We start from the raw sequence: 25,679 nt of genomic DNA on the forward strand, positions 1-25,679 counted from the left end.
GTGTGATATGAGTTAATATTAGTAATTAAAACTGGAATAAAAGAAACTCAGCCAGGCTACCAAGGTAGGCAGGGTTATCTGGCAAACTGCCATAATCGGAACCACTGAACTTTGTGAATTTATTGTTATTCAATCATTTTCCTTTATGCCTTATGCAATATTTAGGTGTTTAAAATATAAAGAATGGGGCTGAGGGGTGGGAAAGATGGCTCCGTGGTTAAGAGCATTTCTTGTTCTTTTAGAGGACCTGAGTTGTGGATAGCTCACAATTACCTATTAACTCCAGCTCTTCTGGCCTCAACTGGCATTGCACTCACATGCACATACCCCACACAGATTCACTCATACACACATACTTAGAAATAAAATCTTAGGCCAGGTGGTGGTGGCCCACACCTTTAATCCCAGCACTTGGGAGGCAGAGGCAGGTGGAACTCTGAGTTCGAGGCCAGCCTGGGCTACAGAGTGAGTTCCAGGACAGCCAAGGCTACACAGAGAAACCCTGTCTCAAAAAGCCCCCCCAAAAAATTAAAAAAATATTAAAAGTAACATAAAATCATGAATATGCCCTCTAGCTCTTGGAGGTAATGACACTAGCCTGATCTGAATAGATCTTCCTCCCATCCCCTTTCTCGGAGTTTTGAGACAGTCTCACCAAGTAGCCCAGGCTGACCTCAATCCTTCCTCAGCCTCAGCCTCCCAAACATTATGATTACAGGTGCATGCTATCACAGTTCTGTGAGTAAGAATTGGGTGTGTCTGTGTATGCACACTCACTGTCCAGGTCAGGCCCCGACTGTGACTGAAGAGGCTGGAATCTTGCCCCCAGGCCGTCACCACACCTGCCTTCACAGAGTCTGCTGTTTGGTTTAGGGGTTTATTGTTTATGTCTGTCTGAAGACAGTTTCATGGTGTAGCCCACGTTAGCTTCAGATTTATCTTGTAGCTGAGTAGATGAGGCTTTGAGCTTGCTATGTAGCTCTGACTGGCCTCAAGCCACAGCAATCCTTCTACCTCAGCCTCCTGAGTGCTGGGAGAACACACCTGCACTGAACTCACGGACAGACAGAGCCCAGGCTTGTTGCCAAGCTTGCCTGCCACACAGTGTGACTGTTTCTGGGCTGCTTGTCACTGAGTATGTATGGGAGCAGACTGCTTTCCCCAAAACCTTAGAAAATTTAACCATCTCCTGCCATGCCTCAGAGTTTCCTCTAGGACCTGGACTGTGGGGCTTCTGGGGTGTACACTTCTCAGTGCAGACACATTCCACAAGAAGTAACCCAGGGCTCAGATGGGTGACCCCTTCCAAGGTCACAGAGTCTGGTTCAGGCATGGCTGGAGGCTAGAGGAGATGGAGAGGAGGAGAGATAGAAGCCTGGGGTATGGTAGGAGGTCCCACGAGAGCTTGGTGTGGAGCAGTGAGGTAGAACAGGAGTCTGTATGGAGAGGAAAAGGCATGGCCCCAGCTGAGAGACTGTCATAACACAGCAGAGGCCCCCGTGACTCTCCCATGGCTCCTTTGTCCTTACCCAGCCACTCAGGGCTCTTCACAATGGGTCTCAGTGTCCTCTGATGGAGAGAGTGAGGGGGTGAAGAAAGGACCGTGCACAGGGTCTGGGCATCCTGACCGAGGCTGTCAGAGAAAGGGCCGTGACCAGTGTTTCCAGGTGCCGTAATAAGACAGCCCCTGAGCACCATGGGTAAACACACCTCTGGAGGGAAAAGGCCAGGCTTATGGGTTGGGTTGGGTGGGTGATGGGTGGGCTGGAAGGAGAGTGGTCTCTAGCTCCTGTCCTGCTATCTAGACTCAGGTCCTGCTCTATTGTGGAATATTAAAGATGTGTTAACATTCATTTATGCTGTGGAATATTTGTTTAATGATACAAAGATGTGTTGCATTCTTTTATGTTGCATTTGTTTAACTCTGTGGAGCTGTGTTACTTTGCCCATCTAAAACACCTGATTGATCTAATAAAGAGCTGAATGGCCAATAGCTAGGCAGGAGAAAGGAAAGGAGGGGCTGGCAGGCAGAGAGAATAGATAGGAGAGGAAGAGGGAAAACAGAAAAAGAGAAAAGGACTCCAGGGGCTAGCCACACAGCCACACGGCCACACGGCCACACAGCCAGCCACGGAGTAAGAAGGAAAAAAGATACACAGAATAGAGAAAGATAAAAGCCCAGAGGCAAAAAGATACACAGGATAATTTAAGTTAAGAAAAGCTGGCTAGTCGGGCGGTGGTGGCGCACGCCTTTAAACCCAACACTGGGAGGCAGATCCAGGTGGATCTCCGAGTTCGAGGCCAGCCTGGTCTACAGAGCGAGATCCAGGACAGGCACCAAAGCTACACAGAGAAATCCTGTCTCAAAAGAAAAAAAAAAAAAGTAAGAATAAGTCTCTGTGTATTTATTTGGGAGCTGGGTGGCAGTCCTCAAAGAGTTAAAAAAAAAAAAAACAAAAAACAAAACAAACAAACAAACAAAAAACTACACTGCTCCTCTGCTGAGGTCCCTGCAAACCATTTCTGTGACCCTTGCTCCTGGGTAGACAGGGTGCAGCCACTAGGCTGCAATTCCTGGATAAGAAATGGGTCTTGATGGGGCTTAGAGGGGAATGCCTCCTCCATAGGGTGACTGAGCCCTTCCACAGTCAACCAAGGATTTTGTTCTGTGGGATGAAACCCTGATGGGATTGATAGGGACACAGCCCAGACCCTCTCCAGAAAATATAAAACTCTTTATTGACCATTTTCTATTAAAAATAATAGTCCCCCTGTTCTGAGGTGGGGCAACCTGTGGGTAAGAAATGCAAAGCTCCAGTCAAAGGCTGTCACACCCTGAGGTGTGGCATGTAGGAAGGGGATCTCGCTGATCTAGGCCGAGGCATTCCCTTTAAACAGGGACGGGGTTCTGGAAGGTGGCCCTCATCTCCCTGGGGGAAGTTCCAGGTGGCCGCAGGCTCTGGGAGGGAAAAGAGGGCTCTTCTGGCAGGTGGAGCAGGAATCAGGGGGAACTTCAACCTGAGACACAGTACACTGAGGCTGAGAAGCGGGAAAGCAAAGTCTGGGGGCCAGGCAGGGCCCTGGGTCTCTTACTGCTCCTCAGGCCCATCACCACCCAGAGCCTGTTCATAGGGACAGGGCTTGCGGCAGGGACCAGCTGGCTCTGCACTCAGGGCCCCTGCCTGTGGAGCCGCCTCCTCCGCACAGTCCCCCTGGCCCTGCTCGCCATCCACATCGCTCTCGTCTGAGTTGTCTTCCTCCAGGTAGCGGTAGCCACGCACTTTGTGCTGTGGCTTCGGAATGCGCGGCTGTCGCGGGACCAGACCTTGCTGCAACTTCTGTTCCATGCACAGGTATGAGGCTGCTGCCGCTACCAGGGTCACCAGCAACACTGCCAGCTTGGCCTGGGAACAGGGGGAAGGAAAGGTCATTCCTTCCTCTGGGGTCTTCCTCCTCCACCGCGAGCCTCCTGGCTCCCCGCTCCCCAGCCTGCTCACCCAGGATTTCCAACGTAGCCTTTGAAGACAAGGCTCAAATCCCCACACTGACTTTAAAGTCACCAGCAGGACTCAGTTTTACAACCAAAAAGGGGCTCATCACTTTGCCTCAGAGAAAACATGAAGGTCTGAGAAAATCTAAAAGCAAGCGGGTCTGGCTTCCTTGGACCACAGTTAAGTTGTTCCCTGGCTCTAGACACGGTAGGACACTGGTGTATGGAGAGACACGAGCCTATAATCCCATCACTTAGGAAGTTGGGGGGAGGTGGGGTTCTAAGAGTTTAAAGCCAGCTGGGGCTACATTTTAAGACTATGTCTCAGGAAAAAAATATAATCTGTATTATATTTTTATAATACATAAAGAAAAGATATATAGTATATTTTTATAGTATATAAAGAAAAAATAAAATCCACCACAGTAATGCTCTCCAGTGTTTTTTCTTCTTTTAGTCTTCAGTGCTGGGGGTGAGCCATGCATATGTTTGTATGTGCCAGGAAAGCATACAAACATTCTTTTCAGACAGTTTGACTGTAACCCACAGCTGGAAACAAACACACAAACACACTTGTACTTATATGTCCATTCCCTGCTATTTCAACTCATTTCACTTTCTAAAAATCCGTTGCACAAAGTTGGGCCTGTTAGTGCATGCCTATAATCTCAGCTCACAGAAGGGGAGGCATGGTGAGCTCACAGTCTTTCTGGGCTGCCTTTGAGACTCTGACTCAAAGACACAAACAAACCACACAAAACCATGTGATCAGGACCTGCTAAAAGGACCTGCTGGGGTTGGGAACGGACTAGGAGCTTAAGGGTACAGCTGATGTAGCAAGAATGGGCCCTGGGTCCTTCTCCATCACAATCAGAAACAAAACAAAAGCTGGCCATGGTGGTGCCCACTTTTAATCCCAGCACTCGGGAGGCAGAGGCAGGTGGATCTCTGTGAGTTCAAGGCCAGCCTGGTCTACAGAGTGAGACCCCCGTCTCGAAACAAAACAAAAATCAAATCAAAAGAACATGAAAACACAGAGGTGTTTATTCCTACAGAACCTGAAATGAGAGACCCAGTGTGTCAGGGAGTCCAGAAGCTGAAGATCAGGTCACCAAACAACCCACTGGGCATGCTCACAGAGACGGAGGCTAGCAGATGAAGCAGTAAGTGGGGTGCTGGGTTGGGGATATGCCATGGACTAAGGGGTCCTTGGATCGGTGCCCTTAGAAAGCAGTGCCTTTAAGAGGCTGTGAAATCAGGGTCTGTTTTGCAGTGAGGCATGGACTCCCAAATTCCCTCCCTTCCTCACCTTCATGGGCAAGCTGGAGCCCAGATACACGACAAAGATAGCCACGGCCTGCCACCAGTGGTAGATGGTGAAGATGAAGTCCTGCCTCTCTTTGTCTTCATACAGGATGCCCAGGAGTGCTGCAGACGGAGGGACAAGACAGGTAAAGGAACAGGAACCAGGGCTGTGCGCCGATCCTGGCCTATCCTCTAGTGGAGACTTCGGTTACTACACTGTCAAGACGAGCCGACAGGTGTGTCCTGCCTTGGACCCCAGCGCCCTTTGTGCCTAGTGCTCAATTGCTGTTTCCCTCCCTCACGGGGCCTTGGAGGGTGAGCTTTCAGCAACCGACTTGCCACAAGTCAAACCTGGAACGGAGTAGGTCAGTTTCCTGGGGATCGTCTCGAGGGTTAGAGAAGCAGCCCTGGACAGGCGGTCAGGGAACTGAGACTCCAGGGCTCAGGGAAAGGTAGAGGTTCAAAAGTTGATACTACAGGTACCTAACAAAGCACCTAACAAAAAGCTACTTAAATCTCCTAAACTGACGTTTCCCGACTGTGAAACAAGTTCACACCAGTTGTCTGTTGGGTTAGAAGCTCTGAAGTTAGTGGCACAGCCCTGGCTGGCTGCGGCTGCTACTTGCTAAGCTCCATCAGGTTTAGGACATGAACACCGCCATCATGTGGCTCGGGGATACTTGAAACTATTAATCACATCAGACCATCAGAATCAATGCCAATGAGGACGACTTACATGACTGCACTCATGGACAAGCTGCCAGTCACTGACAGATAGCCCCACACAGTCACTGACAGATAGCCCCACACAGTCACTGACAGATAGCCCCACACAGTCACTGACAGATAGCCCCACACAGTCACTGACAGATAGCCCCACACAGTCGTCACTGACAGATAGCCCCACACAGTCACTGACAGATAGCCCCACACAGTCACTGACAGATAGCCCCACACAGTCACTGACAGATAGCCCCACACAGTCGTCACTGACAGATAGCCCCACACAGTCACTGACAGATAGCCCCACACAGTCGTCACTGACAGATAGCCCCACACAGTCGTCACTGACAGATAGCCCCACACAGTCACTGACAGATAGCCCCACACAGTCACTGACAGATAGCCCCACACAGTCGTCACTGACAGATAGCCCCACACAGTCACTGACAGATAGCCCCACACAGTCACTGACAGATAGCCCCACACAGTCACTGACAGATAGCCCCACACAGTCACTGACAGATAGCCCCACACAGTCACTGACAGATAGCCCCACACAGTCGTCACTGACAGATAGCCCCACACAGTCACTGACAGATAGCCCCACACAGTCACTGACAGATAGCCCCACACAGTCGTCACTGACAGATAGCCCCACACAGTCACTGACAGATAGCCCCACACAGTCGTCACTGACAGATAGCCCCACACAGTCGTCACTGACAGATAGCCCCACACAGTCACTGACAGATAGCCCCACACAGTCACTGACAGATAGCCCCACACAGTCGTCACTGACAGATAGCCCCACACAGTCACTGACAGATAGCCCCACACAGTCACTGACAGATAGCCCCACACAGTCACTGACAGATAGCCCCACACAGTCACTGACAGATAGCCCCACACAGTCACTGACAGATAGCCCCACACAGTCGTCACTGACAGATAGCCCCACACAGTCACTGACAGATAGCCCCACACAGTCGTCACTGACAGATAGCCCCACACAGTCGTCACTGACAGATAGCCCCACACAGTCACTGACAGATAGCCCCACACAGTCACTGACAGATAGCCCCACACAGTCGTCACTGACAGATAGCCCCACACAGTCACTGACAGATAGCCCCACACAGTCACTGACAGATAGCCCCACACAGTCACTGACAGATAGCCCCACACAGTCACTGACAGATAGCCCCACACAGTCACTGACAGATAGCCCCACACAGTCACTGACAGATAGCTCCACACAGTCGTCACTGACAGATAACCCCACACAGTCACTGACAGATAGCTCCACACAGTCGTCACTGACAGATAGCCCCACACAGTCACTGACAGATAGCCCCACACAGTCGTCACTGACAGATAGCCCCACACAGTCACTGACAGATAGCCCCACACAGTCGTCACTGACAGATAGCCCCACACAGTCGTCACTGACAGATAGCCCCACACAGTCACTGACAGATAGCCCCACACAGTCACTGACAGATAGCCCCACACAGTCGTCACTGACAGATAGCCCCACACAGTCACTGACAGATAGCCCCACACAGTCACTGACAGATAGCCCCACACAGTCACTGACAGATAGCCCCACACAGTCACTGACAGATAGCCCCACACAGTCACTGACAGATAGCCCCACACAGTCACTGACAGATAGCTCCACACAGTCGTCACTGACAGATAACCCCACACAGTCACTGACAGATAGCTCCACACAGTCGTCACTGACAGATAGCCCCACACAGTCACTGACAGATAGCCCCACACAGTCGTCACTGACAGATAGCCCCACACAGTCACTGACAGATAGCCCCACACAGTCGTCACTGACAGATAGCTCCACACAGTCGTCACTGACAGATAACCCCACACAGTCACTGACAGATAGCCCCACACAGTCGTCACTGACAGATAGCCCCACACAGTCGTCACTGACAGATAGCCCCACACAGTCACTGACAGATAGCCCCACACAGTCACTGACAGATAGCCCCACACAGTCGAAGCCTGGCCTCCCGTGGCTGCCTTTCCCAGGGCCTCACTCCAGCAGCCCAGATCTGGGCGTGGATTCTGAGGCTGGGCAGGGTGGGTTTGGGAATGTGCCTGGATCTTCTCTATTTAAAAAGGAAGAAAGAAAGAAAGAAAGAAAGAAAGAAAAAAGAAAGAAAGAAAGAAAGAAAGAAAGAAAGAAAGAAAGAAAGAAAGAAAGAAAGAGCCTTCTTAGTTCTAGAACTAGGAAGACTGAGGCAAGCTGACCTCTATGAGTTTGAGGCCAACCTGGTCTACATAGCAAGTTCCAGACCAGCCAGGGCTATATAGCAAGACAAAAAAAAAAAAAAAAAAAAAAAGACAAAAAATAAGAAGAAGAGATCCATAGAGGTGGCTTAGTGGGTAAAAGGCATTTGCCCTCAAGCCTAATCGACCTGTGTTCAATTCCCAGGACTCATGTAGTAGAAGGAAAGAACCGACTTCCACAGGTTGTCCTTGGAACTCCACACTCATGACACATGTATTCTAAATAAATAAATAACATACTTAGATAGCTTTAATTCTTGGGAGGCAGAGGCAGGTGGATCTCCTGAGTTCAAAGTCAACTTGGTCTTGTTCCAGGACAGCCAGGGTTACACAGAGAAACCCTGTCTTGGAAAAAAAATAATAACTAAAAAGAAAAAAGAACGGAGGCTGGCTGTAACTCCAGTCCTCGGGCATCTAAACAGGATCAAGCTGCTACGAGTGTGAAGCCAGCCTGAGCTACATAGTGAGTTCCAGGCCAGCCTGGGCTACAGCATAAGACCTTGTCTCAAAAAATACAATTGAAGAAGGAGGAAAAGGCTGGTGTGGTGGCACATGCCTTTAGTTCTAGCACTAGAGAGGCAGAGGCATGTGGATCTGTGTGGGTTCAAGGCCAGTCTGGGAGCTATATGGTGAATCCCAGGCTAGCCAAGGCTCCATAGAGAGGCCCTGAGAAAAAGAAACAGGAAAGAGCCCAGTTCTGTACCTACACCTGGAGCATGGACAAGCACCTGCCACTCTTCCCCTCCCTGGGGCCTGGACTCTGGTATCTGCTACCTGTGCCATGGAAATTATGCCAACATAATCCTTGACTGCTGGTGTGTGTTTTATATTCTCTCCCCAGAGCCTTCACCCATGCTGCTTACCCACAAGATTTCACGTGTGTTCCCTCGGTGTGATGTCTGCCTGCCACAGCATGGAACTCTTACATCTTTCCAGAGTGTCCATGAGACTTCTCTATCCATCTCTACAGTGTCCACAGAACTCTCTCCACCCCAAACTATGCCAAGCAATCTCTACCTACCTCTACTATGCCCACAGAACCCCAGGGAAAATCCCCTACATCCATTGCAACCCACAGGATGTTAGAGTCCCAAACCACCTAGAGGTGGCTACAGCCTGCCCCTCCCCCTCCCCAAACATGTCATTCCCTAAGGCTGTACTCACTGCTAAGTCCAGTCTTGTTGAGGGCACTGCCCACACCCCAGAGGGCAGCCACAACGTAAAGGATCCAACTGTGATGGAGGACCCGAGGCAATGGGGCCCAGACAAAGAGGCTGAGGGTGAGCAGCAGATGTAGTCCTGCCCCAGCCACTAGGGGCACTGAGCGAGGCAGCCACAGCCCCAGCAGCCCCAGGAAGGAGGCGGCAGAGGCACCCAGGCTGTAAGCTATGAGCAGGTAGGCCAGCCGCTCCAAGCCCACGGAGCACACGCCGTAGCCCTGAGGAGGAGAACAAGAGGCGGCCGGCCAGTTGGTCCTGGTCCTCCACACACCAACTGCCACTTTAGGCCACACCTCGTCCCATCAGGATCTCCTGGTGCGAATTCCCCCTTAGGCTGGTAGAAAGGGTGAGAGCAGCACCATTCTAACTACAGAGAGTGGCAAATGGCTTATTCAGGGTAAAAGGCAATGGGGGCGAGAGAGGGAAGATCCCCTCTGGCCTTGGGGAATCCCAACCCCAGCCTTGGTCTACAGGCATTTGTCCTGCAACCAGAACTCAGTCCTGGTTGGGAGGGGAATAATCTGGGATGTACGTGTACATATTTATACACCTATGGGCTGTGCATCTGAAATTCAAGTTTAGCCAGACGTCTTGTGTGTACTTACCAGGGCGAAACCAGTGCAGGCGAAAAGGACCTCAAAGCCACTATAGATAAAGAAGGGCACCAGGTGGCGTAAGCGGAAGTCACGCACGTGTTTGAAGGGCAGCTGGAAGATGTTGCCCCAGCCCACGCTGCGCAGGTCGATCTCCTCTGTGGGCCGGTAAGCGGCTCCACACAGACCCAGCACCTGCAGACAGGAACTGTGAGGGGACCATCAGCCAGACATCCCTCCCCGACACACCTACAGGTCTCAGCCTGAGGCTCCGCCCCAGACACGTCCGCAGGTCTACACAAGGCTGCCACCCTACACCTGGTGTAGTGGCGCATGTCTTTAATCCCAGCACTCAGGAGGCAGAGGCAGGAGGATCTCAGTGAGTTTGAAGCCAGCCTGGTCTACATAGCGAGTTCCAGGACAGCCAGGGCTAGCGAGATCCTATTTCAAAAAACAAAACAAAAAAACAAAAACAAAAACAAAAAAAAAGAGAAAGAAAGAAAAAAAGAAAAGAGCAGCAGTCCCGAGCGCACCCCCGCCCCCATACACCTACAAGCCTCAGCCGAAGTTGTGGAATACCCGAAAAGCTTCTGCCCAAGGCTCGTCCCCGACACATCCAGCGGCCAGCACCTTGCTTTTTGCACGCCCTTAGCCCCGCCTCCAGACCTAAAGCCACACCTCCCCGCTCTGGTCCCTGGAGCTTCAGTTTGCCTCCTAGAACCGCCCTCAGTCCAGAGCCACACTTGCCAGCCCTGGGTGGTGTTCCTAGTCCCCTCAAAGGTCACAACCAGCTCTATGGGACCTGTCCCCTCTTTTTCCTTATTCCTCTGGCCTTAGGAATCCAAACTTCAGCCTTGGTCTACAGGCATCTATCCTGCAACCAGAACTCGGTCCTGATTCTTTACTTAGGCTCCTAGCCTGCAACTCCGACCTGACCACATACCTGTGCTAGCAGGGAGAGAACCCCTTGCCCCCACGACCTCCTCCCCACCAACCGGAGCCTCACCAGCAGCATGGCCGAGAAGGCCACCGCCATAAGCACGCTCTCTACGACGATGAGGTTTCGGCTGCGTGGCAACGTCCGCAGAACTGTCTTGTTGAAGCCGGTCAGGATGCCATGGCTCTTAGTGCCTGGGAAGGGTGAGTGGGGACATGACTATAGTATACTGCAGCCAGGCCACAGTGGAGGTGGGGTGTAGGGGCAGGGGAGGATGCCTGCAGCAAGCTCCTTGAGGGAATGGCAATTTGTGAAGGGGGCACCATCCACCTCCCACCTCCATGCATGCAGCCCTGAAAGCTGAAAGGGAAGGTCTAGTGTCTACTGGGTGACGAAATGTGAGAGGGAAGTAGGCTTTGGGGGCCCCGCCCCCGCCCCAGGACTGACCGCAGCTGTGCACGTTGAACAGTGTGTGGTTCAAGTCATAGAGGTAGTAGTTGAGGAAGTAAATCATGGGCAGCTGCGCACACGCGAAGCTCAACTGTGGGCAGGAGTGCAGTTGGGATCAGAGCCCAGAACAAAACTAGACAGGAGGTGAGATCTAGGGAGGAGTCTGGACACGGCCTCTGGTGGGGGAGCAGAAGTCCCCCCAACCCTAGAGACAGCTCAGCAGTGGTGACGGGGGCCCCCCGTGGCAAGAGAACTTCCTCCTGGTCACTGTGGACAGGGAGGAGCTCTCCATCACTGGAGGTAATGGAGCAGGGTTTGGCTCAGGAGGGCTGAGAAAACTGTGGAGGAGGCTGTAATGTGTGGAATCTAGAATAGCCCGCCCCCAGGTTTCCTGTAGCACTCACATGGAAGAAGCTATAGAAGATGGCCTGGAAAACCAAGAGATAGGGTGCGTGGGAGCCGCGTGGTGGGCGCTGCCGAGGCCCCTGCTCGTCCTGCTCTTTATAGTGGGAGTACTCATAGTACTTCTGGGACATCCTGGAGCACAGAGAGGGAGGGCTTTCCCCAGCCTGCCCTCTGCCACACTTCTCCTTCATGCAACCACAACTATAGGCTAGCCAGCTTCCGTGGGGAAACTGAGGCCCAGCAGAGTCAAAGGCTTGCCTGGGGTCCCCTAGCTAAAGTTGGCAAAGAAATAAATATTCAACAGTTCTCCAGCCTCTACTCCATTGCCTATCAGGCTTACCTGGTAATATAGTTGCCCATGGAGGCCCAGAGAGGCACAATGGCCATGCCCAGAGCCACAGCAGAGGGCACCAGCGTGTAGTAGCGTTCCCAGTAGTTGGTAGAGACAAAGAGGGCATAGATGCCCACAGCTAAGAACATCATCCACTTGGTACCAAAAAACCTGTGCAGAGGGAGGGACATTAGTATCACAACCTAGGGATTGCTGTGGCCCGAACCATCAAGAGCTCAGGTCTCAGCTTCTAAGAGGTCATGGGAAGCCTTGGCCGGAGAGTCAAAGATGCAGTCTCAGAGACACAGACTGGCAGAGTGGCCCGTGCTCACAGCTGTGATTGCAGCGCGGGCCACGTCACAGGCCTCTCACAGTCATTGAAAGGATACAAAATGAGAGACAGTCCCCAGGATATCCACTCAGTAAAGTGCTTGCTGAGCAAGCACAGGGGCCTTGCTGGGTTCCCAACACCTGCGGGAAAAGCCAGGCGACTGATATGCACTTGATATCCCAGCATTGGGGAAGGATGATAGGCAGATCCCTGGAGCTCACTAGCCAGCCAGCCTAGCCTAAGGGACAAGCCTTGGGTCCCAGTGAGAGATCCTGTCCCCAAAAAGAAAAACAAAAGATGGGCCTCTGGCCTCCACACATGCACGTACACACACAAAAAAATAGTAATTTAAAAAATAAGATAGGGGTTGGAGAGATGGCTCAGTGGTTAAACACACTAGCATACTGGCTGTTCTTCCAAAGGGCCCAGTTCCGATTCCCAGCATCCACATGATGGCTCACAATCAGTTGCAGCTCCAAGAGATCAAGGGATCCAACACCTTTTCTGGCCTCCAGGGGCACCAAGCACACACATAGTATGGGCAGGCAAAACACTCTACACATAAAATAAAATCAGATTAAAAAACAAATCTTGCCAGGTGGTGGTGGTGGTGGCGGCGGCGGCGGCGGCGGCGGACGCCTTTAATCCCAGCACTCGGGAGGCAGAGGCAGGGGGATCTCAATGAGTTCGAGGCCAGCCTGGTCTACAGAGTGAGTTCCAGGACAGCCAGGACTGTACACAGGGAAATCCTGTCTCGGGGCTATAACTAGTGGGTAGAGTGCTTGCACAGCACACAAGGCCCTGGATTTGATCTCCAGCATCACATGAATTGGGCATGGTATTACATGCCTGCATCCCCAGCACTGGGGAAGTGGGACCAAGCCAGCCGAGAGTTCAAGGTCTCACATATCCCAGGCTGGCCATGTGTGTGTTTGGTGCCCCTGGAGGCCAGGAGTAGTGCTGGATCCCTTGAAGCTGGAGTTAAAGCCGGTTGTGAGCCACCATGTGGGTGCTGGGAATTGAAACTGGATCCTTCAAGGCCAGCCTAGGACCTGTCTGTAATATGAGACTCTGTCTGTAAGTAAATAAAGTTCATATATAACACAAATTAGGGCTAGTGTTACAGCCCAGCGGTAAAGCACTTGCCTAGAACGCATAATGTCCTGGGTTCAATTACCAACACCTAAAAAGGGGGGAGAGGTGTGCAGCTGGTGGCTGTGCAGGCTACGTGGCCCTAGAAAAGTGGCCTGGCAATTTGATAGGAGGCAAGAATGCGGGTTCCAAGCACACTGCCAGGTCTCAAACCTGCCAGCTACCCACTTCCCCTCGGTGTAGAAACTGCAAACAAAACTGCTTCATGTCTAAAGTAAAAACAGCTTCCCCGGCTGTATGAGGGGACAAAATAAGATTCACTGTTATCATTAAAGTGATAAGTTTCAAAAGCCAGTCAACATGATAGCACATGCCAGTAGTCCCAGCACTCAAGAGGCTGAACCTGGAGGATTCTGGGAGTCAGCTGGGGCTACTGGGCGAGACATTTATGTGCAGGCTAGTTGTATGCCAACTTGACATAAAAACAGAATCATTTGGGAAGAAGGCAGGAAGGCCTAGACAGTGTACACATCTGTAATCCCTGCTTTTGGGAGGCAGAGGCAGGAGGATCACCACAAGCTTGTGGTTAGCCTGATCTACAAAGTGAGTTCCAGGCTAGCCAGGGCTACATAGTGAGACTGTCAAAAAAAAGAAAGAAAGAAAGAAAGAAAGAAAGAAAGAAAGAAAGAAAGAAAGAAAGAAAGAAAGAAAGAAAGAAAGGCAGTGGTGTCACACGCCTTTAATTCCAGCACTCGGGAGGCAGAGGCAGGCGGATCTCCAAGTTCAAGGCCAGCCTGGTCTACAGAGGTAGTTCCAGGACAGCCAGGACTGTTACACAGAGAAATCCTGTCTTCAAACAAAATTAAAAAACAAACAAACAAACAAACAAACAAACAAACAAAAAACCCCAGGAACTAGAACCCATTCATCCTATCTCCCCATTCAGGAGTTTCATTAGCTGTGGGGAATTTCTGCTGTGGCCAGGAGGCTGGACCATAAATGCCCCTGAGCTCAGGAAGACCTCCGAACTGAGTCCCTGCCTAGCTAAGGCCCTTTCTGTGAGAACTGCCGGGTGGTGGTGGTGCATGCCTTTAATCCCAGCACTCAGGAGGCAGAGGCAAGCGGATCTTTGTGAGTTCGAGGCCAGCCTGGTCTCCAAAGCAAGTTCCAGGAAAGGCGCAAAGCTACACAGAGAAACTCTGTCTCGAAAAAACCAAACCAAACAAACAAAAAGAGAACTGCCTTTCAACAGTCATGGCTCACTGGGCTGAGAGGATCTGGGCTGTGCTGGGAACTTCACAGATTCAGCTCAGGAAGTCACCCTGTGTCTGGTAGAAGGATGCAGCCAAGCCAGAGCCTGCTTGAATCTCTTGCACGAAACCAAATGTGCAAGGGGGTGGGGAGGTGGGGGCAAGCTCTTGGTTCCTCCTCTAGTAGGGATTTCCCCCTTTCCTTCTCTTTCCCAGTCAAGCAAGGCCTCTCTGCAGTTCCCTGTCCCCTCCCCCAAAACACCAGGGCAGCCCGAGGCCAGTGGCCTCTGCACCCCAGGAAATCGGGGGACAGCCGCTTAGCACCTGATGAGCACAGGTGTGTAGAGCAGGGCAGCGATGGGAGTCACGTTGATACCCATCAGCATCTTGCTATCGATGTCCGGCAGCCCCATGTTGCCGTACTTCACCTCCCTGTAGGTCTCATCATAGTGCAGGATCAGTTGCATCTGCAGGAGGCCTGGGGACAGGGGGCAGGGTGGAGGACTCTAAGCAGGCTAGCTCAGAGCAATCAAACCGAGGCCCATGGCAAGCTCGGCAGGCCGACGAGTCACCTAAGCGACCCATTCCTTTGCTCATCAGGGCCCGGATAGGGAGGACAAGAGACCATTCCCACCCGCCCGCATCTATTCTCTGGCTGGGGCGTGGGCACACTGGCCTGTGGCACCCCCTCCCTGTCCCACACGCATGGCGTGGCAACAGCAGTTCTGACCCGGGAAGTGAAAGGGGAAGGAGGCCAGCTGGCCGCAAGGTTTCTCTTTCCCAGCTCGGGAGTGGAGGCGGGGTGGCGGAGGGACAGCGGCTCGTGCGTCCGGCCCTACCCAGGTAGACACCATAGGTGAGCATGCCACCCGCGCTGGCCGCCAGCACGTTCTTGACCACGCCGAGGCGCTTGCGGCGGTAGTAGCGGCGCTCCTCCTCCTCCTCGTTGTAGTTGGGGTACGCGCCCACCAGCTCGTCCAGCTGCGGGCCGCATCGATAATCACACGCTGACTCTCCGATCCTTGCGCTCCCACCCCGCCTTCCCGGAGTTTGGGTTTCCCATCCAGGGTCCTCGTCCCTTTTCTCAAGATCCGTGCTCCCCATGCTGGTTTCCAGGTCCCCACCCAGAGTCCCATCCCTTATCCTGGGGTGTCCTCACTCTGAGACCTCGGGCCCCCGTGTGGAGTCCCGTCCCCCATCCTAGGTGCTCAGGTTCCCTTCTTAGGGTCCCTCTCCCTCCCGGGCGTCCCGCTGAGGCAGTCGGCTGGCGTTCCCTTGCGCTTCCCTCCCTGCTCACCGGAGCCTCCGGCCCATCAGGAACTCCGAGGCGGTCCTCATCCCCTTGAGGGCCCGCGGCCCCGGCCACAGGGTAGAGCGGCGGCTCCGCCTCCATGCCCAGACCCAGACCCAGACCCTGCAGCGCTGCTCTGGGCACCAGCAGCGGGTTGGGACTTCCTTCATCAGGGACCGCCCTGTCCAGTCCGCCCCACCCCACAGACCGCCTCTTCCCAGAAGTACTGTGCGTGGTGTGTGTGTGTGCCGTGTGTGGGGATGTGTGTGTGGTATATGTGTGTGCTGTGTGGTTTGTGTGTTTGTGTGGTGTATAGTGTGTATTTGTGGTATGTGTGTGAGTGTGGTGTTGCAATCGGGATGCATCTTAGAACCCAGCCTCAGGGAGAGGCTAGTTCCAGACTCAGTTCCGCCACCGCATCACTCTGTGTCTTAAGACTCTTAAGTTCCACCTCTCTGTCCCCCGGCTTACTCATGCATAAAGCAGAGACACTTAGCAGGACTCCCTGGGCTGTGGCAGAAATACAGAGTGGGTGGAGTGATAGATATTCTTGTAGCCCTCACCTCTCAGAAGCAGCAGCCATCTGGCAGAGGGTTGTAAACCCGTTTCCCATCTGGTTTTCTGCGATTTTGTTGTCAAAGCTGACTGGAGAGTATCAATAAGTACATACATGTAAAACTAGATGAGTGGATGAAGGAAAAGGTGACAAATGCCTCCCCCAGAAGGGTCACTGGAGAGTCTAGGGACTAGGTATGGGGACAGGTAGAATCTGCAGAGGCTTCAGGCTATCGGCTGGCAGGACTGTCTCCCGGTGACGGTGTGTGTGTGTGTGTGTGTGTGTGTGTGTGTGTGTGTGTGTGTGTGTGCTGTGGGTGAAGCAGACAGCTGGCTCTTGCAGCTTGGTGCCTTGTGTTTGTCTTTGCTCTTTTTGGGGGGCTGGCTACCCAGCTCCCAAACAAACCACACATGGAGACTTATCCTTAATTATGAATGCCTGGCCTTACCTTGGCTTGTTTCTTGCATCTTTCCTTAACTTATCCCGTCTACCTTTTGCCTCTGGGCTTTTCCCGTTCTCTAACTTCTGTAAATCTTACTCTTACTCCGTGGCTTACTGTGTAGCTGGGTGGCTGGTCCCTGATGTCCTCCTCCTCCTCTGTCTTCAGATTTCTCCTATTAATTCTCTTTGCCTGTCAGCCCCTCCTATCCTTTCTCCTGCCTTGCTATTGACCATTCAGTTCTCCATTAGACCATCAGGTGTTTTAGACAGGCACAGTAACACAGCTTCACTGAGTTAAACAAATGCAACATAAACAAAAGTAACACCCCTTAAAATAGTATTCCCCAACAGTGCCTAGAAGCTATATAAAAGGAGCAGGAGTCAGGACAGGATGTAGCTTACTTAGTCAGTCAGGTGCTTACCTAGCATGCACAGAGTCCTGGTTGATCCCCAGCACCGTGTGTCTGGCTATGGCTGTGCACACCTGTAAGTCCAACATACAAGGAGTGGAGGAAGAGATCAGGGGTTCAAAGTCAGCCTGAGCCACATCTTGAGTTTGAAATCAGAATCTACTACACAAGACACTGTCTTAAAACACAAGCAAAAATCAGTAGAGAGGGTAGTGCCTGAGGTATGGGGCATGGAGGACACAGGGTGACAGGGATACGGTAGGCATTAGGGAGCCCGGAAGCCACGTGGCTGTAGTCAGCGTGGACACCAGTGTTCACTGTCTCAGGTGATAACAAAGTCTATGTGGTGGCCATGGTGAGCTTGAAGGTGAGTGATCATAGGGCTGGGTTGGCAGTGGACTTTGGCACCCCAAGAGGATGCAATCCTGTAGAATTGAGGGCAGGTGTGAGGCACGATGAAAAGACAGCAGTTGGGGGCTGGAAAGATGGCTCAGTGGTTAAGAGCACTGGCTGCTCTTCCAGAGGAGCCGGGTTCAATTCCCAGCACCCACATGGCAGCTCACAACTGTCTGTAACCCCAGTTCCAGGGGATCTGATACCTTCACACCAATGCACATAAACTAAAGTTAAATTATTTTAAAAAAAACGTTAGCAGCTGCTGGGTGGTGGTGGCACACACCTTTAATCCAGCATTCTGGAGGCGGAGGCAGGCAGATCTCTGAGTTCGAGGCCAGCCTGGTCTACAGGGCAAGATCCAGGACAGACAGGGCTACACAGAGAAACTCTGTCTCAAAAAAACAAAGGAAAAAAAAAAAAGCAGCTGAGGTGGGTGTTGTAGTGCAGGGAGTGGGCTCGGTGGGTGGTGAGTGGAAAAGGCAGTGTGGAGTGTGTGTGTGTGTGTGTGTGTGTGTGTGTGTGTTTATGCATGGTGTGGAGTGTGGGGTTTGTGTGGTATGTGTGGTTTGCACTACGTGCATGCTCTGAAGGAGGGTGTGAGGAACACCGAAAAGAAGCCCCACCCTTCCCAGGAGTGCACCCCTTCAATCACATCGGCAGAGGGCCCTGTGTGCCAGGGCAGAGGCCAGTGTCATGTCCTTCAAGCCTGTGCCCTCCTCTCGGGCAGCCACTGATTTTAGGACGGAAGCAGTGTCTAAGATCCTGCCAAATCTGACAGCCTGAGCTCACTCCTGGAGCATCAGATAATGGAAGAAGAGAAAGATGAAGGTCAGCCTCTGACCTCCGCAGGCTGGCATATGTACACACACACACACACACACACACACACACACACACACACACACAGATTGTGAAGCACTGACAGAGAGCTTTAAGCTAATAAATGTCACCCAGGTAGACACCCAGTGCAACCTGCCGAACAGAGAACTTGGCAAGGCTTCTGTCCCTGCCACCTCTAGTCAGACCATGACAGCTTGAGGTGACACCCCAGTACTGAGCAGCTATACCCCACATGCTTTCCCAATGCCTTCTCTACAATAACATTTCGTGTTTGTAAAGGATCCTTATGACGGGAGTCGATGTCCCTCACAGGACGGAAAGGGGGAAGTGGGCTGTGGCGGCTCACACCTGTGAGCCTAGGCTCGGGAGGCTGAGATGGAGGAGTGTGCCCCAAATGTGAGTCCAGCCTGGGCTACATAATAAGACCTTATGTCAAAAACCCCAACCCCCAAACCAATGGTGCTGATCTTCAAGTCAGGCATCGGAAAGGGTCTCAACCCTAGATGACCCAGGGACCCTGCCCAGTTCCTCCCAGCAAGTGGCCAGGAAACATGGCTGCTGCTGTCTACTGAGACATATGGTCCTGGAAAGAGGACCTCCCTGAGGGATGGTGACTCCGGACATTCCTAAAATGCTGTGGGTGGGGATGAGGCTAGCTAGTGTGAATGCTCACCTGACCTCTCTGCAGCCGTGGCTGAGTGGCCACCCTCTCTGGGTCTGCAGTCTCAGCTGGATGCCTGGGAATGGTCTGAGGATGTGTGACCCAAAGGCACAACAGGGCCTCACAAGCTTTGCTGAGAGCAGGTGACTGGCAATCTCTGCATACCTGTGCCAAGGGGTCTTGACACTTAGTGAGTGCCAAGGGCATTCCCCTGCACCTCTTCCTCTGTACTTGGTGTTGAGGACAAACCTCAGGAGGGCAGGGAAAGAGGCCAGCTGCTCATATTGGTCTCCTGCTGTGTTCCAGGTTTCTTCCCCAACCTCCCCCACACACCCCTCCCTCTTGTTTTCTCTCCCTCCCACCCCCTGCCCCACCGAGACAGGGTTTCTCTGTGTAGTTTTGGTGCCTGTCCTGTATCTCGCTCTGTAGACCAGGCTGGCCTCAAATTCACAGAGATCCGCCTACCTCTGCCTCCTGAGTGCTGGGATTAAAGGTGTATGCCACCAACGCCTGGTCATTCTTAGTTTTAGTTTGTTGTTTTTGTTTTGTTTTGTTTTTTGTTTTTTGTTTTTTTTTGAGACAGAGTTTCTCTGTGTACCCTGGCAGTCCTGGAATTCTCTCTGTAGACCAGACTGGCCTCGAACTCACAGAGATCTGCCTGGTTCTGCCTCCCGAGTGCTGGGATTAAAGGTGTGCGTCACCACCACTGGGCTTGTTCCAGGTGCATCATCAAGCACTTTGCGGATGGTTCTTATGCTATCCTTTCTGAGCCCTGTAACACAAGTAGGGTCAACTCCATTTTACAGGTAGGAACAGAGACCCCATGAGGGTTACGTGGTTTGGTCAGGTCTTTTTTGCAGGTGAAGGACAAGCACTCTTAGGCCCAGACCACACTCTGCACCCCGTCTATCCCGTCCCCAAGGGGACTGAGATAAAAACAGTGAGGACTTTTGACTGGTCCCAGCTTTAGGATTCCCCGCTCTACACACAGTCTCCACGGCACCACTTACTCTTGATCGCCTTGGCAAAGTCGTGAATGCCAAGCCCACTCCAGGAGCCTCACCAACCAGAAGAAAGGGGAAGGACAGTGGGGCGCACTGTCCCAGATTCCCATCCTGGGGGAGTGTTCTAGTTTCTGTTCTGCTGTGATCAAACAGCTTAGCAGAGGAAAGGATTTCTTCAGTTCATAATTCCAGATCCAATCCGTCATCGAGTGAAGTCAAGGCAGGATCAGGACAGGAGCCTGAAGGCAGGGTTTCTCACTACTTCCCACAGCATCACCTCTGACCAAGGGACTCATTTCACAGCTGAAGAAGTGCACCATGGGTGGGGGGGGCTGCTTACTGGCTCACTTGCTCACAGGCTCGGGCTCAGCTAACTTCCTTAGACAGCCTGGGACCACCTGCCCAGGGAATGGTGCCTCCCATGATGGGCGGGCTAGCCTGTACCAATTAACAATCAAGACAGTCTCCCACAGACATGGACACAGGCGAGTATGATCTAGGTGTTTCTTCAGTTGAGGCTCTCCTCCCAAGTGACTCTAGGCTGTATCATGCTGACAGTGATTTAGCTGTGTCCCAGGCCCCTGGACAGGGACTACCATCTCAGGTACCTTGTCCTAGAAATTTGGACTTCCTGTGGGCCTCATCTGAGGCTGTTCCTAATTTGAGACAAATGTAAGCCCTGCAAGGAAGTTCTCCACAGCCCACTGGCTAGGAAGGAGGCTCTCAGAATCCAACACCCCTCCTGCTTACTAGGATCTTTCCCAGATGAGCCCCTCATTTGCTGTGTGGCCTCAGACCAGTGGCTGACCCTCTCTGGGCCTAGTTTCTGGCTGAGAGCTATAGGCTCAGCGGCAGCTCAGCCCTACATGACAGCCGCTCTGCCTGTGCGTCTGTCTGGCTCCGTTCCAGACAGTAGCACAGCAGGGCTGTCACATGCTGATCCACGTGACAAGCGGCGGCTGGGGGCTCCATCCCACGCAGAAGACAGGGCCCTCAGTGGCCCCTCGGCCCTACACCTATCCCAGCTAACCGAATCCTGCAGGGCTGGCAGCGGGGCGTGGGTCTGCAGGCCTCTCTTGCCCTCCCAGGTAGGTTGGGGAGCTGGGTGAGGCGGTGAGGAGCATCTCCTAGGTGCAAGGTCGGCACAGAGGCCCTGGCCAGCAGCCTCCAGGCTCGTTCAGGGCACCTGTGGGGAAAGGCTGCATGTGACCCTGGGGCAGAGGTACAAAGGATGTCTCTCTCTCACACACACATCCATGTAACCCAATCGCCAGGCTGTCTGCCCCCAGCAGCTGCTCGGGATCATCCCCCTTTGTGCTGGCTCCCACAGGTGTCCCTGGGGTGGAGCCAGGCTCAGCTCTGCACCTGCAGAGGAGCAGGACCCCAGGGGCCACCTCAGCAATACACAGTATCACGATGGCTGGCTGAGGGTGTCAGGCAGAGGGGATGTCTTTGGGGAGAGACACATCCTCAGTTCTACAGTCGAAGCCCTGCCGTGCATATCCTGTCTGGCCAAGACCCGGCCCCTCACAGGGCCCCAATTTCTCATTGTAAAATACGAGGTTTGAGGGTGATGAGTTTGTGTGTGGGCTGCAGCTGGAGGTAGACTGGGGGTCACAGGAAGGCCGAGGCCTGGGACACAGCTGGCAGAGGGCCTGGTCCTGAGACTGTATTTCTGGACTCTGGGTCTGACCTCTTAGCAGATAGGGAAACAGACTCAGCGTAGACAAGGGTGGGTGGCGGTGTTCGGCCTTTCTTAATGTTCCAGGCCACTGGGTCGCACCTTCACATCGAAATTCCCAGGCTCTCCCCGTAGGGCTGAGAACACGCCCGCCTCAGCCTCCCTCCCACCCCTCACTCATTATCCCACTCAGTGCTCAGAACTGCTGTGTGACCCAGAATTAGCGCCACCCTTCTCTGGGCCCTGCCTCCTTTTCTGTGGTCTGAGAGAGTCTCTAGGCCGCTACAAGATAGATATTGTGGTAAAATCCCAGCTTGCAGCTTCCACCAGGCCTGGAGCCAAGGTCAGGCTCTAGGCCAGGGTAGCCCCGCCCCAGGGGCAGGCATTGTTGGACCTTGCATAAAGGCGGGGTGCCAGGCTGGCTGGACAGCCAGGAAGAAGGGCAGCTTGGCGAGGCCTCAGGTACTGTATCCCAGGGAAACGGGAGTGGGTCTGCTATTGATCTGTCCTGGCTGGGATCTAGCCTCGCTACTCTGGGGTGCCGGGCTCCCTATCTGGTTTGGCAATTGGTGGCTTCACACACAGGCAGCCTGTGTCTTTCAGGCCTCATCTGCCTGCAGCCTGAGGAGAAAAGGGAAGGAAGATACTGTAGGGGAGGGCTGAGGAGCTCTGAGTACAGGGCTCAGCTGGCTTCCTGAGTCTGCGCTCCACAGCCCTCCTCCTCCTGGGGGACTCATCCTGTGAGGGGGATGAACAGGAGAGAACACGGTCTCTGACCCCTGGAGGTCTATTCAGGCACCGTTTCCAAGGCACTAACTACCATGCCAGCCCGGCTAGTTGGGGGCACTCCAAAGATCTTAGGAAAGATTCCTCAGCAACAGACTTTGTCAGAGCCCAGTGAAAGACAGGCAGGCACCTGCTGTGCCTGGGGGGGGGCGGGGTCTTGTGGTTCCAAGGACTTCATCTTCTAGCAGCTTATCTATGGGAGGGCAGGCTCAGTCTCCAGGCCCAGGAATGTCTTGGTCCCAGCTCCCTAGAGACCATGGATAGGAGAAGCTGCTGCCCAAAGCTCTGGGCGGTCTCCTGGAACCCAGGGCCAAAGCCACACATGGGCCATAAATAGGAGATTAAAGCGTGAGCCACTCAGTTTCAGGACCTGGGGGCCTTTGAGCCCGACCTAGTGCCCCCACCTCTGGCAGTCCTGATGGAGGTCTCCAAGCCTTGAGATCACACCTTCATTCGCTGTCACCGAGATCCCCAGCCCTCTCAAATCCCACACTGGATTAAGGTTTCCTTGGGCCCTTATTCCGGAGTCCTCCTCCCCCAGCCCCTCCAGTGCCATCTCTCACGAAGTGCTTCTGGGGCCATGCCTGGACCAAGGCTTTCTAAACCTCTGCCTTTGAGTTTCCCCAGCAACAACCCTATAGGGGCACCAAGAGCTGACCCCTTTCACTAATGAAAAGAATGAGCCAAAGAGCCCAGGAAACCTGTGTGAGGTCTTCCAGCCAGTGAGCAAGCTGCTGGGATTTGTGTCCAGGTCACGGAGCCCCTGACCACGGAGGCCTGTGGTGTGGTTGAGGAAACTGAGGCAGGAAGGTTGAGGGACTGGGCTGAGCTTTCCTGCACAGGAGCCCAGTGGGGTAGGAGAGAGCAGGCACCAGCCAGAGGGAAAGTCCATCAGCTGGACCCTTCCAAGGGCACAGGGCAGGGCATCTGCATGGCAGCTAGTCCCCTGGGCGACGGAGTGCGGGCCTCAGTGCTCACTCCTTCCCCCTTTTTCTAGTTTTCAGGCTCACCCCACAGCCCTGGACATCCATAGCAAGTGCCTAGGCTAGCCCCGCCTACCATGGTGAGCACCAGTTTGTTTGTGGGGACACTCATGTAGCCCAGGCTGACCCTAAACTCTTTGACCTTTCTGCCTCCACTTCCCAAGGGGTCAAATTCTGTCCCTCGTGCACGCTAGACAAGCACTCTACCAACAGAGCTACATCTCCAGCCCCTAGCTAGTAATTTTTAAATTTTTATTTATTTTTGTTTGTTAGTTTTAGAGACAGGGTTTCACTGTATCCCTGGTGTCCTGGAATTCACTCTGTAGACCAGGCCGGCCTTGAATTCACCTGTCTGCCTCCTGAGTGCTGGAATTAAAGGCGTGCACCACTACCACCCAGCATTTTTGTATGTTTTTTAGAGCATTTGTTTATGTTGCGGGGTGGTGCATGCCATGGCGTGCACGTGGAGGTCAGAGGACAACTTTGTGGAGCTGTTCTCTCCTTCCACCTTTATGTGGGTTCTAGAGAGGAAACTCAGGCCGTCCAGCTGGAATAGCAAGCTCCTTTACCCCCTAAGCCATCTTGCCAGCCCATAATTTTGTTTTTGTGACACCGGGTTTCATGTAGCCTTGGTTCATATGAAATTTGTTAGAACTCATACGCTTTTCTACTGCTGGGACCGGAGGCATGGCCCACCATGCCGGGCTGATTATTACTTTTAGAGGGATCCCCAGGTCCATGGTCCTACTCAGGCCCCAGGGAAATACATAGAAACTCCCACCCCATCCTCAGGAAGACCCACTGGCTCACCCAGCTGAGCCCTGGGCTTGGAAAGGACAGCATAGCGGGGATCAGTAGGAATGATGGGATTGAGGGATGGAGACCCCAACAGATTGGCTCTTTGTGCTCATGGGGCTCTTCTCTTCCTGTGGTGGACAAGTATTGTCCTTCTGGTCCTGAATCTGCAGCTCACAAGTGTTGCTTCCTCCCAAGGACTGTCTGTTCCTCTCCCGTCTCTCTGGCTGCCCTGTTCTCATGCTCCAGGAACGGGGAGACTGAGGCAGGCAGCCTTCTGTGCCTCTGGGCTGAGGTTTTCCAATGTGAAGGGACTGGGTGTCCTCAGGCTGGCTCCTTGTCCTCTCTGTGCCTCTGTTGTGTTTCAAGGGGACAGGGCAGACATCCTTACATACTTCCCCAGGATGGGACGTACCTGCGGAGGGAGGGTGGGGTACAGGAGTTACATAAGAATCCCCTAGTGTATGTCCACTGTGACTTCCCAGTCCCCTTGTGATGTCTTAGTCTAAGACTCCTGATCCCAGGTGGCAGATGACCTTAGCTCAGGTCCAGCCTGGCTTTCTAGCCCCTAGTGGGCACATCCCCAGGTTCCCATCCACAGTGACCAACCCTGAGGGGGCATTGTGGGCCAGGTGGGCAGTCCTGCAGGAGAGGTGTGTGTACTGCTGCCATAGTGAGTTGGCATCAGTGTTGCTAGGAACACTTCTAGAATGTTCTGGATAGACGCCACCCACAGAGCTCCCTTGCCCACAAGCCAATGTTTGGTAGCATGCTTTACATTTTTGTGGGCTCTGAAGGGACTCCAGTGAGCAGGGCCTTAGGGAGGGAGGGACTGTTGGTGGTGTCATTTTTTTCTTTTCTCATGGGTGTGTGTGCTCACATGTGTGTGGGGTCACTGTGTGGCAGATGCATGTGTTTGTATGCATGTGGAAGGAGGTCTAAGGTTGATGTTTGGAACCTTTCCCCATAGCTTCCCACTTTCATTCTCTTTGAGGCGGGGTCTCTCAGTCAAACCCAGAGCTTGCCAATATGAGAAGTCTCACTAGCCAGCTTGCTCCAGGGAGTCCTGTCTCTGTTTTCCGAGGCTGGAACTGTGGGGAGCTCACGCGCCCACTAGCATTTACCTGGGCCTGGGAATCTGAACTCTGGTCCTCTCACTTGCACAGCAAGAGCTTTAACCACAGAATGTCCCTCCAACTCTGCTGGTGACTCATGGCTGTTGGTCTCCCTGTGCCTTCTGGGGACAACGGCAAATGCTTTGTACAGCAGTCTGCCCAGATCTTCCCATAAACCAGGGCTTCACCTCCTGTAACGGCAAGGAAACTGAGGCAGGACAGGAGAGTCTGTGCCCGAGGTCTCACGACTAGTAGAAGCAGAGCCCGGAGACACACTGAG

The 25,679-nt window shown here is 53.1% G+C and overlaps 1 protein-coding gene and 1 long non-coding RNA gene across 4 annotated transcripts; both read right to left on the reverse strand.

The window, feature by feature from the left end:
• Positions 1–2,716: 2,716 nt before the first annotated feature.
• Unc93b1 (unc-93 homolog B1, TLR signaling regulator) lies at positions 2,717–15,876 on the reverse strand. 2 transcript variants are annotated; one of them, XM_059249420.1, is made up of 11 exons: positions 15,738–15,876; positions 15,280–15,421; positions 14,765–14,918; positions 11,777–11,938; positions 11,436–11,568; positions 11,029–11,122; positions 10,651–10,775; positions 9,657–9,839; positions 8,996–9,269; positions 4,800–4,918; positions 2,717–3,404 (listed from the first exon to the last, which is right to left on the reverse strand). In XM_059249420.1, exons 1-11 carry the CDS (start codon positions 15,831–15,833, stop codon positions 3,090–3,092), a joined length of 1,797 nt encoding a protein of 598 aa, XP_059105403.1. In that variant the 5' UTR covers positions 15,834–15,876; the 3' UTR covers positions 2,717–3,089. The 2 variants fall into 2 exon arrangements, with proteins under 2 accessions (XP_059105403.1, XP_059105410.1); XM_059249427.1 differs by lacking the exons at positions 2,717–3,404; positions 8,996–9,269 and having other exon boundaries at positions 4,802–4,918.
• A 7,851-nt stretch (positions 15,877–23,727) lies between these two features.
• On the reverse strand, positions 23,728–25,500 carry LOC131911476 (uncharacterized). 2 transcript variants are annotated; one of them, XR_009379379.1, is made up of 2 exons: positions 25,409–25,500; positions 23,728–24,699 (listed from the first exon to the last, which is right to left on the reverse strand). It is a non-coding gene; the product is annotated as an uncharacterized LOC131911476 (long non-coding RNA). The 2 variants fall into 2 exon arrangements; XR_009379378.1 differs by lacking the exon at positions 25,409–25,500 and adding an exon at positions 24,894–24,967.
• Between the last annotated feature and the right edge of the window lie 179 nt (positions 25,501–25,679).

This window comes from Peromyscus eremicus, chromosome 1 (genome assembly GCF_949786415.1).
Source record: "Peromyscus eremicus chromosome 1, PerEre_H2_v1, whole genome shotgun sequence".
Lineage (NCBI taxonomy): Eukaryota > Metazoa > Chordata > Mammalia > Rodentia > Cricetidae > Peromyscus > Peromyscus eremicus.

What these genes read in the sequence shown, in the direction of transcription:
- Unc93b1 (XM_059249420.1), bottom strand. Translation starts at nt 15,833, where the DNA reads ATGGAGGCGGAGCCGCCGCTCTACCCTGTGGCCGGGGCCGCGGGCCCT. An exon ending in TACACACCTGTGCTCATCAG is followed by an intron (nt 11,939 to 14,764) that starts GTGCTAAGCGGC and finishes CCCTCTGCACAG; the next exon opens with GTTTTTTGGTACCAAGTGGA. An exon ending in ATGGGCAACTATATTACCAG is followed by an intron (nt 11,569 to 11,776) that starts GTAAGCCTGATA and finishes TCTGTGCTCCAG; the next exon opens with GATGTCCCAGAAGTACTATG.